Genomic DNA, 14064 nt, shown 5'->3' with positions numbered 1-14064 from the left:
CGAGGCCAGATCCTGACTACTTAACCTGGCTGACTCCTTCGAAAAAGTTACTGAAGCAATGGATCAAGGGAAAAAAAATTACATACAGTATATCTAGACCTCAGAAAGGCATTCAACACCATCCCACACTCTAGTGTAGATAATTTCCCAGCTAAATGTCTAATCCTATATGACCCACTGGATAGCAAATTGGCTCAAAATGGAACTTGGGAACTTAGTGTGGGCAGCTCTACCTCCTACAAAAGACCCATCACTGGCAATTTACCCAATCATCTGGTCCTTGGGCCAGTCTTCCTTGACATTTAATTCTTGGAGTCCAAAGCTAATGTTAAGGGGATGTGACTGACCAAGTTTGCAGTTAACTGCAAACTTGATGCCATCATCAAATCCCTAGAGGTCACCAAAATCCTCCAAGACAGCCTGACCCAAAGAAGTAGCTGGTGGGAAAACCATGGACTAAAACTAAATGCAAAAAGTGTATTGTTTTTTTTCCTTCAGCAAGCATGACTCCCCTTGTAACTATCACACTGCAACACAGCCCTGGTCCTACAGTTAGGGACCTGGGAATCTATATTGACAATGAACTGCCCTTTGATCACCATATATCCATTGTTGTAAGGAAGTCCTTTGTCATCATACAGCTTATGTCTAAGGGTATTGAAGCCAGATTTGGGGTGCAATTGTTAGATTGTTACATCGTACTCAGCACTCATTAGGCCAATCATTAAGAATAATGCCCCTTTTGGTATGTACCTATTAAAACACTTGTCACAACTGGACAGACAATGATGTTTTCTCATTAAAGAAATTAAGGACCTAAATCATAAAACTATGCAGACCATCTCAAAGCCTTTTCCCTTTTCTAAGTACCACACAGACAACTGAGCTGAAACCAATGCTTCATATATACAACATCAAAAGACCCTGTTCTATAACACATATTACACATTCATAAGTTCAATCTTTTTTTTGCAAAATAAATGGAATACATTGAATAAATAGGTTTGTATCACAGAGAATACCTCTTCTACAGAACTATCTTCCAGTCCATAGAAGACAAAGTACTTCTCTTACTCTATTCAAATGTTATCCAGATGAATAGATGGGTAACTGCAAATTCACCTCCAATTTAGCACAACTCTCCAACATGGATAAATGTAAATATTCCAGCATACCCTTGTTTGGCCCATCTCTGGGTTATTCATATGCAAAATATAAGTTGTTGTTGTTATTTTTGTTGTGTCTTTTGGCTTTTCGCAGTTAGGGGTCGCCACAGCAGAACTCTGGTCCGCTAATGATTGGCAGTAGATTTTTACGTGCCGAGTTGCCAGCCCTGATGCACAACCTTGAATGAAGGTATGCCCATTCACGCATGTCTCCAAACAGAAGACGCTCTAGCTGAGAATCGAACGGGACAACGTCTTACTGTGAGGCGACAACGCTACCGCAGCACCACCACCACAGATCTATATGCAAAATATAAGTGCCAGTACGTAATTATGAACCTATGACAAGATGACGCTTTTTATATTCTTAACAGAGCAGATGTTAAAAACAAAATGTTATCAATGTCACTCCCAATTTATGGATGTGCAAATGTAACTTTTCATCCATCCATCTGCAATTTGATAGACAAATGGCCACATATGGCTATGGAGGTTTACATAAACATGGCTCAGAAAAGCATATGTGCCATGCCATTTTTCCAGGACACAGAGGAAAGAAGCTCAGTGATTCAGATTAGAAGCAGTAACAGTAAATTCCACCTATAGAGGTGGCCCTTTCTAAACCTCTACCTAAGTTGAGTGACACATGAAATAATATAATGAAAGGTAAAAAAAACTATTTCTCAGTAGTTGCTATGTTCCCACAAATAAAACTCCACTATACCTTTTTAGTTACGTATAGAGAGCAAAGCAATTTCCCCCCTACTATATACCCATGCAAATCCCTTTCTGCCCATCCTTTATGTAATAATCCATATATACGGACTGAAGGTGTTCTGTCCATATCACAGTACAGCACAAAGAGTTAAATCTATTATCTGTAAAGAAGTTTCATTGTTCTAATCCTGGATTTGATTGCACCGGTCTCCTCTACCACACTGTGGGATTCTAAGAATGTCACTCATCCTAACTATTCCTCCGTGTCAGCGGAAGCAGCCTAAAATAATGCTCCTCACTTTCATCTGACCAAAAAATTAATAAAAGTACTTATGTAAATGGCAAGCAGAGTAAAGCTATCTCTGAAAAAATAAAGTTCTATAGCAGAACAATGCTCAGGTTCTCTTACAGTCAGGCTTGTTTAAATAATAAAGCATGTGAAATGGTCCATCAGCAATCAACAGTATTGAAGTTCCTAGTAGAAATCACAATACTTCTATCAGCTTGGTGACAGCCATAATAAAACATTCAATATTTCTATCAGTTGGACTGCAACAACACTTATTTGTAGCAATGTGACTCTACGCATCAAAAGTGAAATGTAAAATACATAAGCCTGCCTTTCAAGCTTATTAGTGACTAAATGACACCTAGGTGCCTAGCTTAATAAATGAATAAAACTTAATAACATAAAACACGAATGAACAGCTTCTGGAGAAAACACACAAAGAGAGAGGAGTTGTACCTGTACTTCAAACACACTAAACAATGTGCTACTGAATTAGATTTATTCTGAATCAGGTCACTAACTGAGATTTTTTTTTTTAATGTCAGGATATGACAAGTGAATTCTGTACATGGGGGAATGGGAAACTGAGCTGACCCTTCTTTGTTACTTCTTCTACAGTGCATGAACTCTCAATTAAGGCAATAGTTCTCATTTCTGAAAATGAATGAGTGAGTTCTGCTAACCACTGCCTACTGTAAGAATGCACTAGAAGGAAGAAGAATGGAAACAATTTTACACGGTAACAACATTTAATACAGAAACAAGAAAGCTCTGCTTTATGCACCTAAAATATGTCACAAAACTCAAGGGATGTCTTTCCATAATAACTTTATATTTTACCTCATCAGAACCTTCACATAATCTCAAAAGATAAGGAACTCATTTTATCCATGGATGTCCCCCGCCCATGAACACACAAGACAATCACTAATCTTATTCAGCCATTGGATTATTATTCCATTCGCATTTTTAGTCTATATTTGCTTGCACAGCCCTTTGCACAATAAAAAAGTTAACATAGGGTTTACAAGTGTTGCATTAAGCCAAATAACTTAATTTCTATAATAACAAACTTACAATACATGTTCTAGGTATAAAACTCTGAAAATGTATGCATAATAAACATGTATTAGTTTAGCAACAAAAACTTACTTTCATTTCATTAAATTGTTTCTCTAACTCTAAACAATTGGATTCCTCATAAACCCTCTATAAACTGGTACTTCATTAATCTTCCTTAACATTATCCAAACGTAAGATACAAATGAGCATCACATAGCAAGTTGTAGACAGCTAATTAGATGAAAAATGCTATTCTCTCTTCTATGGAAACTATGCTGTTAATATGCTTTTGATCAGTCATTGGGAGATGAAGTCTGGGGGACACACAAAATGCCTTGTTTAAATCCAGCGTTAATATTGTTAATAAAAGTTGGTGTTCTACGTGGAGGTCTTCAGCAGTCCAGTCATTTTGGTTACTATATATATATATATATATATATATATATATATATATATATATATACACACACACACACACACACACACACACATACACACACACACACACACACACACACACACACACACACACACACACACACCATAAATACACAAATGTATGAAAAAACAGTTTAGCGGTTTACAATAAGGAAATACTTACTCCCAAAATTCAATGACAGGTGAAGTAGCATTCGCATGAAAGGGTTGGCTACAATTGCTTGTATTCACTTTCTGGAATTCAACACAGTTTTCTAGGAAAAAAATAAGTCATATGATGTTATTTCAGTTTTGTAAGAAAATTAAAGACAAAGTAGGTTAAAATCATTTTTTTGAAACTACACAGAAAGCTAACTTTTTTAAGACAATGTATGCACAATTTATAATCAAAGGTAATTATTGCATATCATTTTCATTTTATGGAGTTGTATAAATGTTACAATTTTCAAAGCATTGCATTTCATTTCAAAATAAATGGGACAGATAGGCAAACACTTTTTACCACTGTAAAGCATCTTCAATGCAATAGAAGTATGGAAGTTATCCTCATTTTAGCTAGTCTTTACAGTAACTGAAGTATAACATATAATTTTAAAAATGGAACAATTATTATCTAATATGCTGTAAATTCCAAGAGCTGGCAATATGTATAATACAGAAATAAATTTCAACAAAGTTTCAAGAAGCAGAAAGGAAGCTGAACATTAATTTATAAAGATAATTTAATATAACTAAGGGGAATACCTTTTAATATTAAATGAGATTCGGACATACATAAAGGCATAACAATAATATTTGTGCATTTTTAATGTTTTTCCTCCTGAAAGATGGTGTCACATAACAGGCACATTATGAATATTACTTGTTAACAGATTGACATGATTTCTACAGGCTGTTTACTTACCAGTCTCTTTTTTGCTTAACATAAATTGATAGCTTCCCATGAAGTGGCCTTGGCTGTGATTCTGATTAAAGCTTTTATTCATACTTAAACTTTACTAAGATAGAGAATTATAGACAAAAATGCATTTTAAATGGACCTATATCTTGTAATATCTGGTAGTAGAAGGTTGTCAGATTTTCCCGTGGATTACAGCAGACCATATTTCATCGCATCCATTTTTACCTACATAATTGACAGCTGGTTCCTGTAATCTATGACATCTGTAGGTAGACAGCTACAGTGTTTCCCGAGATGAAAAGATTATGGCCTTCATACTTTCAGAAGTAATAGTTTTCAAAAATTTAATGAACTGTCCAAATTTGACCCTTATCCAGTGCTAAGAGTAGCAAGCTCATAGACATGCTAGGCAAAGTATGGTTTCTGACCACCCTAGATATCACCAAGAGCTACTGGCAGGCTCAACTCAGCCCTGAAGCCATAGAGAAGATACCATTCTACACAACAATGGTCTTTTCCATTATATTCTCTTACTATTTGAAACTGACAATCTCCTACCACTTTTAAAGGGATCATGGATAAACTTTAAAGACCTCAGGCCAGGTATGCAGCTGTTCACCTTAATGACACAGCAATTGATTTAGAAGACTAGAAGACACATTTATCGAAAGCACAAGCCATGCTAGACTCTTGGAAACAGACAAAGCTTACAGTTAATGCTGCCAATACTAACCTCTGCATGACAGACTCCAGATACTTGTGGCATGACATTAGAAAAGGGGAAATTTGACAACAAATAGACAAAATAGAAGTTGTCAAGAACTTGCCTATAAACAGTATCAAACAAAAAGTGACAGCATTTTTAAGACTAGCAGGCTACTATAGAATGCTTATATTCCTGCTTTGCTACCAAAACCTGTCCTCTGGCACACTTTAAAAAAAGGTAAGGTGCCTGTCAAGGTAAGGAGATCACAAAAGCAGTTGAATCTTTTAAGTGAATGAAAAATATCATGTTTGGAGCCATTACTTTATTAACAGAAATTGCTGGGAACACTGATGCATTTGCCATAGGGATATGAGCTGTGTTGTTTCAACAATTAGGTGGCGAGGAACATGTAGTTTGTTACCTATGTGTGAAGTGAAGTAAGGCTAAGATGACATTCACTATCTTAGAGAGTGAATGTCTCACTACTAAGCAGACACTAACTTTCCAGCAATACTACTTATTAGGGGACATCTTCACTCTGGTAAAGGTGCATGCAATTCAGTGGTAGTTGACCAAACGACAGGCTATAAACACCAAGCTATATGGGTGGGCCTTGCAGTTACAGCAATTCCATTTTTCCATGTGGAATAGGACTGACACGCTTTATACTACTTATTAATTATTACCGTGAGTTACCAGGACAGTCTGAATGAGCTGTTGACCCTTTTTCTGCAGAGTCCTTTGGACGACATAAATGAAAATAATATCAGCAGATCACACAACATGTACACAAGTTATTTATAACGGTATATAATACAACGGATACAAGTCTGGTTAGTTTATAATACAAAGACTGTAAGCATGCTACACTGCCATCTACAAATGTCTACATCTTTATATACCTAAGTAATATGCAATACATTGCAGCTGTTTTAGGACTTGAGGGGAAACTGCAGCCCTAGCCAGTTCAGTGTAGATGGGTTACCCCAATCACATAACACATCCCATTCAATATGGATCTTGGGGTTCTATGTTGGGAAATGGGGGATCATTGCGGTACAATCGCTAGTTAATATTTAAGGAATACTGTTTCAAGGTGCTATATATATGCCATACCGTATGACATGAACTTAACGATGTTGAATAAAAACTACACACTGGGTGAATATAGACTAGAAATTACAGTAATAAAGCAATCAGTAGCCGAGTTCAATCTGAATTACCAGTTGAAGTGCTATTAAAGGCAGAGTCTGTACCCTAATAGGGCCACAATATTTGCCTCTCTATAAGAAGATTTTTGCAAGAGTGGAGAAACTTGCAGGAACCCCAACCAGAAAATGTAGACTAACAGGCTTAATTTGTGGATTTACCTGTGGAGTACAAGCTGCCTAGCTAGATTTATTTGTAGAGTACCAGGAACCTAACTGTGGAGCAGTGCCAGGGATCTACCAGGAACCTATCTGACTGTAAGAGCAGTACCAGGGATCTACCAGGAACCTATCTGACTGTAGGAGCAGTACCAGGGATCTACCAGGAAGCTAACTGTGGAGCAGTACCAGGGATCTGCCAGGAACCTAATTGTGGAGCAGAACCAAGGATCTGTCAGGAACCTAACTGTGGAGCAGTACCAGGGATCTACCAGGAACCTAACTGTGGAGCGGTACCAGGGCTCTGCCAGGAACATAACTGTGGAGTGGTACCAGGGATCTGCCAGCAACCTAACTATGGAGCAGTACCAGGGATCTGCCAGGAACCTAACTGTGGAACAGAAACAAGGATCTGCCAGGAACCCAACTGTGGAGAAGTACCAGGGATCTACCAAGAACCCAACTGTGGAGTAGTACCAGGAATCTATCAAGAACCCAAGTTTACCAGGGATCTAATTCTGGATTTTAGAGGCAGATGGACCAGAGCTGCACTAACAGAGAACTGCAAGAACATTTGGCATTTCTTTACAATACTTTAAAGCACAGAACTGGAATGTATAACACAGAAGGGAAATGTAAACAGAAAGTGTGCTTTGTTCCTTTTTACATTGAGAGTGAAGGTTAATACATATTTTGCACAGAAAAGAAATTGCACTTGAACTAATGAAACTGTCTCCACTTGCTACATGTTATAATTAGAAGTGGAGGTCAGTTTTTTGGGAAAGAAAGGCAAAGTATTCTAATAATATTAATCTATTAGTAGTCTGAAACTGATTTATCTGTTACTTTAAAGGTGACACCATTCAGTTTACAAACCCATTTAATTTACAGTACGCTGAGCCCCACTGTGTTTGCATATGAGCAAGAAAGTAAAGTTCTGCCCTAATTACAAGAGTGATAAAGCTACAAATTATTTGTAGCAACATGCATTCATGTAAGAGACAGTGAAGCAGTAGAAGGCCGGCCAGAAATGAGCTGAAATAATATATGTCCATTACTCACTGAATACTTTATTTCAATAAATGCGGGAATATTTATGATGGCAATTTATTAAGAAGGATATTTAAGGAATGCCAGAGAATCAACTGTGAATGTTTCTCTAGTTGACATCCCAAACCTATGAAATATAGTGAAAAGTCAACTGATACGATAGTTTGTGTTGGACAGAGACTTTCTTGCCTAGGCAAAACAGCAAAACAGATGGAGTGGTGAATTCACAGAGAGATGTTACAAGGGCTAAACTATGAATATCACCTAAGGTGAAGCAACAGCACTGATTTGGTGGAATATAAACCTATAATTTCAGGGATATTCAGTAATGTGAATGGTTTTAACAGTGAAGTGGGGGCAAGATGAACTACACTGTGTTGAGTCTGTAAAATAACTGGATATTTTGGTCAGACATTATATGGGTGTTATGCTATTGTTGAATTATTACACTTTTTCCATGGTAGAGGATCTAAGTCAAAGAATATTTTAGAGAGGGGACATAACTGTGGTGAAAATTACATATAATTCAAAAACAGAAAAGGTGCATTCTTCTATAGCTTTTATAGTGCCTTCTGGTATGTAAAGTAATTCCTACTTTTTGACATGTCAAACATTCAAAAAAGAAAACAGTATTCCAGTTGTAATATTTAAAAGGTTGCCTACATTGCCATTTGTAATCGCTGTGATTCACTCTTTGTGGGGAAACTAACTGGAAAACTGAAATAGCGTTACAGTCCATCTGAATGCCATTAAAAGGAAAGAACACTGAAACACTATACAAGCATTCTGAAAAGTTTTCTTTTTTTTTATTGTTGAAGAGCCTGCCCTTCATGTGAGAAGGGGTGATTTGGTTGTGTCACTGGATAAAAAGGAGTTGTTTCAGCATGTCACATTATTTGCCCCCCCCCCCCCCCCCCCCCACTGGCTTAAAAACTTGAAATGAATCACACAATCACTTTTACATAACTTTAATTTATTATAAGAAAGTATAAATCTAAAAATGTATTTGCAGAAAAATGTTTCATATTTATCTGTGGACTGAATGCCTTAAGGCTCACACAATCATTCTTTTACATTACTTACATTTATTATGAGAAAGTACAATTCTAAAAATGTATTTGTAGAAAAATGTTTTATATTTATCTGTGGACTATTTGTAAATGCCTGGTCTGTCTGATGAAAACTTAGTTGAAGGAATGGACTAAAGTGCTTTACTGACAGAGACACAATAGACAACCGATTCAGTAAAAAATGCAAGAGAGACCTGGCCAAACTAGAATCTTCAGTGTGTCATACCTTATACCTCTTGTAGTTGAGGCCCATGGGATATATGGAAATGATCCCTTAAGGACATGCTTCTGAATGCTTTTTTACTTTAAGTCTTTACAGGCACTTTCAAGCCAATAAAGCCAAAGCCCACTAGCTGCAGGCATGTCATGTCTTTTTCTGAGCTTATCCGTACAACACAAGTAGATTACTTGGATATACTTCAGAAACACAGAGCTCAAAAAAGAATGCAAATGTACATGTTTCAGAAACACAGGTTAAAACAAATGCGGTGTTGAGCTAGTATCCATAATGTAACCTCACAGTATTAGTATGCTGAGCTCACTTTGATACTCCAATGCTATGATTGTTTATGCAGCCTTAATATAAATATAGGCAAACAGGCATATATTAGTACTTATGTCAGACACTTGAAGAAAAAAAATTTAGATGTGGCTGGCAGAAATATCTCTCCATTTTAAATATATCCATGCTACACAAGTTGCACCAGATATGTTTTTTCTATACACAGATGACATAAAACTGGGTAAATGACCAAGAAACGTTGCAATAATGCTTGACTAGGCTAGTAGTAAGCATCTATAAAAACATGCATGAATATAAATGTCAGCAAAACAAAAGCTATGATTTTTTTTTATTTGCAAGTTTAAACTGATTAAGTCTATCTGGAAGAGAGACATACAATATAAGAACATATTTTTAAAATTTTAGGTTTTTGATATACTTAAATTTAGATTTGGTTATCCCATCAGTTAACTGGTGCTGTAGTAAGATCAAAGCAGGAAATGGATCAAGTTCTGCAGTTTTTCTAAAAGAAATCCAGACTGGAGCATTCAAAATGAGAAAAGTTTGGAATTTGTGGGCTTCCATTCTATTTTGATAGGCACATCAGAGGGCACTTTGATTATTACTTATAAAGCTACAAAAGACAATTTTTACAGATGAAAAGAAAAGGGAGAACAACTCTCAGGTCAAGCTGTTTACGAATCTTGAGGAAATAAAACATATCAACATTCTAGTTATCAGAGATGGACAGAGACTCAATAGATGGAATTCTCTGCAATCTTGTGTAATAAACACTGAGGTCCTTTCCAGCTTTTAAACAGCAATTGATAATTATTAATGACTAAGAAAATACGGTATCTGTACAGATTAAAGAGGCTTTCTACAAGAGATTTTTGTCACTATTGTATTGTACTGCATGTGATCATTTCATTTTTAACATATTTTACTGTATAAAGCATTCATATATTCTTCATAATCTGTTCCTCACGGATCATATGTACCTATTTGTGTTTGAAGTTTACTATCAGTATATGTATATTTCTATATAATTGCTATATTTATGTTGCTTTATGCAAAATAAAGCATACAGATACACGCACACACACGCACACACACGCACACACGCGCACACACACATACACACACACACACACACACACACACACACACACACACACACACACACACACACACACACACACTTAGGTATTCAGAAACACAAAACACCCTCAGCAATCTTACTAAACATATAACATACTGAGCGATCCTATTCCAAGAGGGCTCCTCAATAAGTTGTAAAGAGTGATTCAAAGACCACTGCAGTGCTACACTGGAATAAAGCCTCCAAGATATAGTGTAACAGCAGTCTTTCTGTGTATCAACACCTGGGAGAGTGACCAATGTAAGTCAGCCATGTGCCCTACCCCAAAGTAGTACACAATGATTGATTGGAATACCACAGTAAAGTGATTCAAAGACAAGCACTAATGTGTTCTTTTGTGTAATACAGAAAGGACTGGCAGTTGTAGATTCATACTGTACACTCACTGTTGTTTATGACAGCAGCTAGTCTGCAAAAGGTCTGTGTGTGTGTGTGTGTGTGTGTGTGTGTGTGTGTGTGTGTGTATACAGGCATGACTGGAACTGTGTGGTGTTACATGTGGGTATGTGTATAGATGTGTGAAACTGTGTGAAACTGTCAAGTTGTCTCCATCTATATATATATATATATATATATATATATATATATATATATATATATATATATATATTGGAATATGTGTGTGTAAATGAGGTTTGGACATCTCTGGGTGAAGGGGTTAGCTAATTATATTATTGGAAGTTAAGAGGACGGAGGAAGGGTTAAATGGGCATGAGGGATGATTGGGACGAAATGAGGTAAGGATAGGGAGGAGCTTTTGGCATGAATTTTTTTTTTTTTGCAAATGGTGTGTTAGTGTGTGCAAGTTAGATTTGTAAGAGGTGTAGGTTCGGGCTTGCTGCATGTGATGATTGCTCCTGTTAGCTGGTTGTTGAGTTGTTTAAGAACCCTTCCATTGGTGGTAATGAGCAGCAGTAACAACTCCTGCAGTTAGTATGTAAGGTTGTGGTCATTTGTTGGTGTTTTTTCCCCTTCAGCTCATTAGTGATGATAGCATGCAGCCTCCCATGGTGTTTTTTCTCCTCACTTCATTAGTGGTGATACTATGCAGTCTCACAGTTTTCTGCTCCTGTGTTGCCGAGCTGCAGGTGATGATTAGGATGTTTTTAGGTTGCAATGAGGAACCTGCGAGTAATGTCCTTATCTTGCATGGGTACTGGAGCAGTACTGAATGTTTGAATTGGGACAATAATGTTTACTTTGCTTTCACTCTTGTCCTTGAAAGGAAATGTATCTGATAAGGACAGAACAGAGTGATCCATTTTGGCCATCCAATGTAAAAGAATATAGGGATCTGTTTCAGTCATCAGATAATAATAAAAAAATATATATATAATAATAATACACATAAAACATGGTGCGGTTGGGAGTAATGTCACAGATCAAGAAGGTTGATTGGAGAAAGATGCACATTCATGGAATGGATAGTGTATTTTGTTGTGCAGTATGGTGTTGTGGATGGAGCTGAGCTCCGGTGGCAATGCAGAGTTTGAGCATCGACAGGGTCCAATTTTGTGCTGTATCAAAACTGGTTTCTATGGTTTAAAAAAGGAAAACAGAAATTAATTTTTGCCGGAGTTTTCCTCACAGTGCTGCTTTTGGCTTGCTTCAGATTCTGGAGTTTCAGATGCTTGGGGCTGGACGTGGAGTCGGAAGATGGGGTGGTTCATGGGGGGAGCATCAGTGGGGCCATCTCTTGGCAGAAGACCTGTTGATGAAGCCTTGTAAACCTGTGGTGAAGTCTCAGTGGATGTGGGGAGCCGTCTGGGTGAGCTATGTGGGGCATGACTGTGGTGGGAACAAGCTGTGGCATTTCAAAAACTTGGAGGTTTTGTGTAGTAAATGCTGTTTCGTGGACGATGACAGCTTGTTAGAGCAGCTTAAAAGGGCAAAAAGATTTTGTGACCATGGTCTGGTGCTTTTGATCGCAGTTGTCACAAATGGGCTTTCTATGAGGTGGGGAGCACTGCTTTGGCGGCGGGGCAGTGCTGGACTTGTGTGAGGGTCACACAGAACTGAGGAAAGTCTTGGTTTGTTGTGTTTGGAATAAAGAGCACGAGAATTGAGAGGGTAAGCAGTATTGGTTTTGGGTGGTTTCTTGTCGGGGGGGTCACATTACATGAGAGAACAGGCCTGTTGAATGCCTGGGTTAAGCTCATATGGCTTCAGGGTATTTTCTTGGGCTGTGAGGCACTGGAGGGTGTTGTTCACTTCTGTGAAGGTGTGGAGTAGTGTTAGCCACTGAAGGGGACAGAAAGCGCAGCCCAGTTTTCTGCCTCGCAATCATATTTCTCAACTGTCCCTGATTTTTAGGGATGCCCTTTAACTCTGTCCCTCTTAATCTGTTCTAAAAGCTAATAACTTTTGGAGGAAAGGTGGTGAATTATGCTTAATGAATAATGACAATAATAACAGTAATAGACGAATTTTACTTCAGAAATGTATATTAATTCATATGCTCTGATTCTGTCAATGTCTCAAGTAAATAGCACTAATATTTTAAAGGTGTCCCTGAGTTTTTGAATTTTTCCCTGATTCTGTTGCTGTTTGTCCTTAATTTCTTGAGAGCTATGTCTCAGAATTTAAGAGCTGTATTTATGGCTGAAACTGTACAGTTCAATGTTTAGCAGGAAGAAAGGCATACCAACCTAATCTACTTTGTCATTAGCTGGTGATGATATAAATGAGCAGTTCATACTTGTAATTAGGGATATGCAGTTATGCAGCTGCATGGGCAGTAGTCCTCAGTGCCTTTCATAGGTGTTTCCAGGTCACAATATACATGACTCAGTTCACATGCCATGATTTGTGGTGGGGCAAATGTAGTGTCAGAATGGATTAAAGATTACTTCAGGGAGCTGTCAATTAGCACTACAACGAGCCAGCAGAGTACAAGTCTCTCTCCTGTTGTGGTGTGTTTTTTTTTTTTTTTTTTTTTTTTTTGGGACAGTCCACTGATGGTGTGCCTTCACAGTATGGCTCAAACTATGGGGCATTGGGAAAATGTTTCATTAGGTGCTAGTTTAAGGAAGGGGCGCTGATGGACAGGCTACTGAACAGATGGTTGGGGGTGTTTCATTAAGAATACAGACTGAGTCACACAGTGCCTGCTTGGTATTTTAGTTGTATTGATGACTTCAGAGAGGTTAGGGATACAGCTGCCATCACATGGTATGGCCATAAGAGATATTACTGTTACTTCCTCAAAATTAGGTACACTGGGAGGTGTGGGTATGTTATGGAGGTACTTCATATTCTTTCTTTTTGTTTCATTGCTGTTCACATGTAGCTGCTGGTGGAAAAGTACAGCACATGGGAGTTACTGCCAAGGTCACACTGTTCAACAGGTAATAGGTGCTTTGGTTAACTTTAATTTAGGTAGGAATGATTATAGTGTGGTATATCTGAAACCTTTTGGAAGTCTGGTAAGGTTATAGGGTGTATGTTAGGAAAGCCTCACCTTTATCATGAATGCTGTCACAGGCTCTGTAATCTCCTGTACTGGCGAGGTATGGAAAGGTTTAAATTTTTCATTAGCCAGACTGCTTCTCCTTCCATTACCAAGATGAGGAATGTGGCCACTATAATGGGGAACAAATGCGTAAAAGGGGAACCCTTACTAATGCTTTTCAGA

At 37.7% G+C, this 14064-nt stretch overlaps 1 protein-coding gene across 3 annotated transcripts in view; it reads right to left on the bottom strand.

The window, feature by feature from the left end:
* Nucleotides 1-14064, bottom strand: part of SLC6A11 (solute carrier family 6 member 11) — a 1657595-nt gene that overhangs the window by 1377510 nt on the left and 266021 nt on the right. For all 3 annotated transcript variants that reach the window (XM_044078040.1, XM_044078041.1, XM_044078039.1), the window contains exon 5: nt 3836-3926. In XM_044078040.1, coding sequence (XP_043933975.1) covers nt 3836-3926 — 91 coding nt within the window. The remainder of the gene's footprint in view (nt 1-3835; nt 3927-14064) is intronic.

Source organism: Protopterus annectens, chromosome 7.part0 (assembly GCF_019279795.1).
Source record: "Protopterus annectens isolate FY-2018-M chromosome 7.part0, PAN1.0, whole genome shotgun sequence".
Classification (NCBI taxonomy): domain Eukaryota; kingdom Metazoa; phylum Chordata; order Ceratodontiformes; family Protopteridae; genus Protopterus; species Protopterus annectens.
The sequence above is the reverse complement of the archived record's forward strand: the minus strand, read 5'-3'. Positions and strand labels throughout refer to the sequence as shown.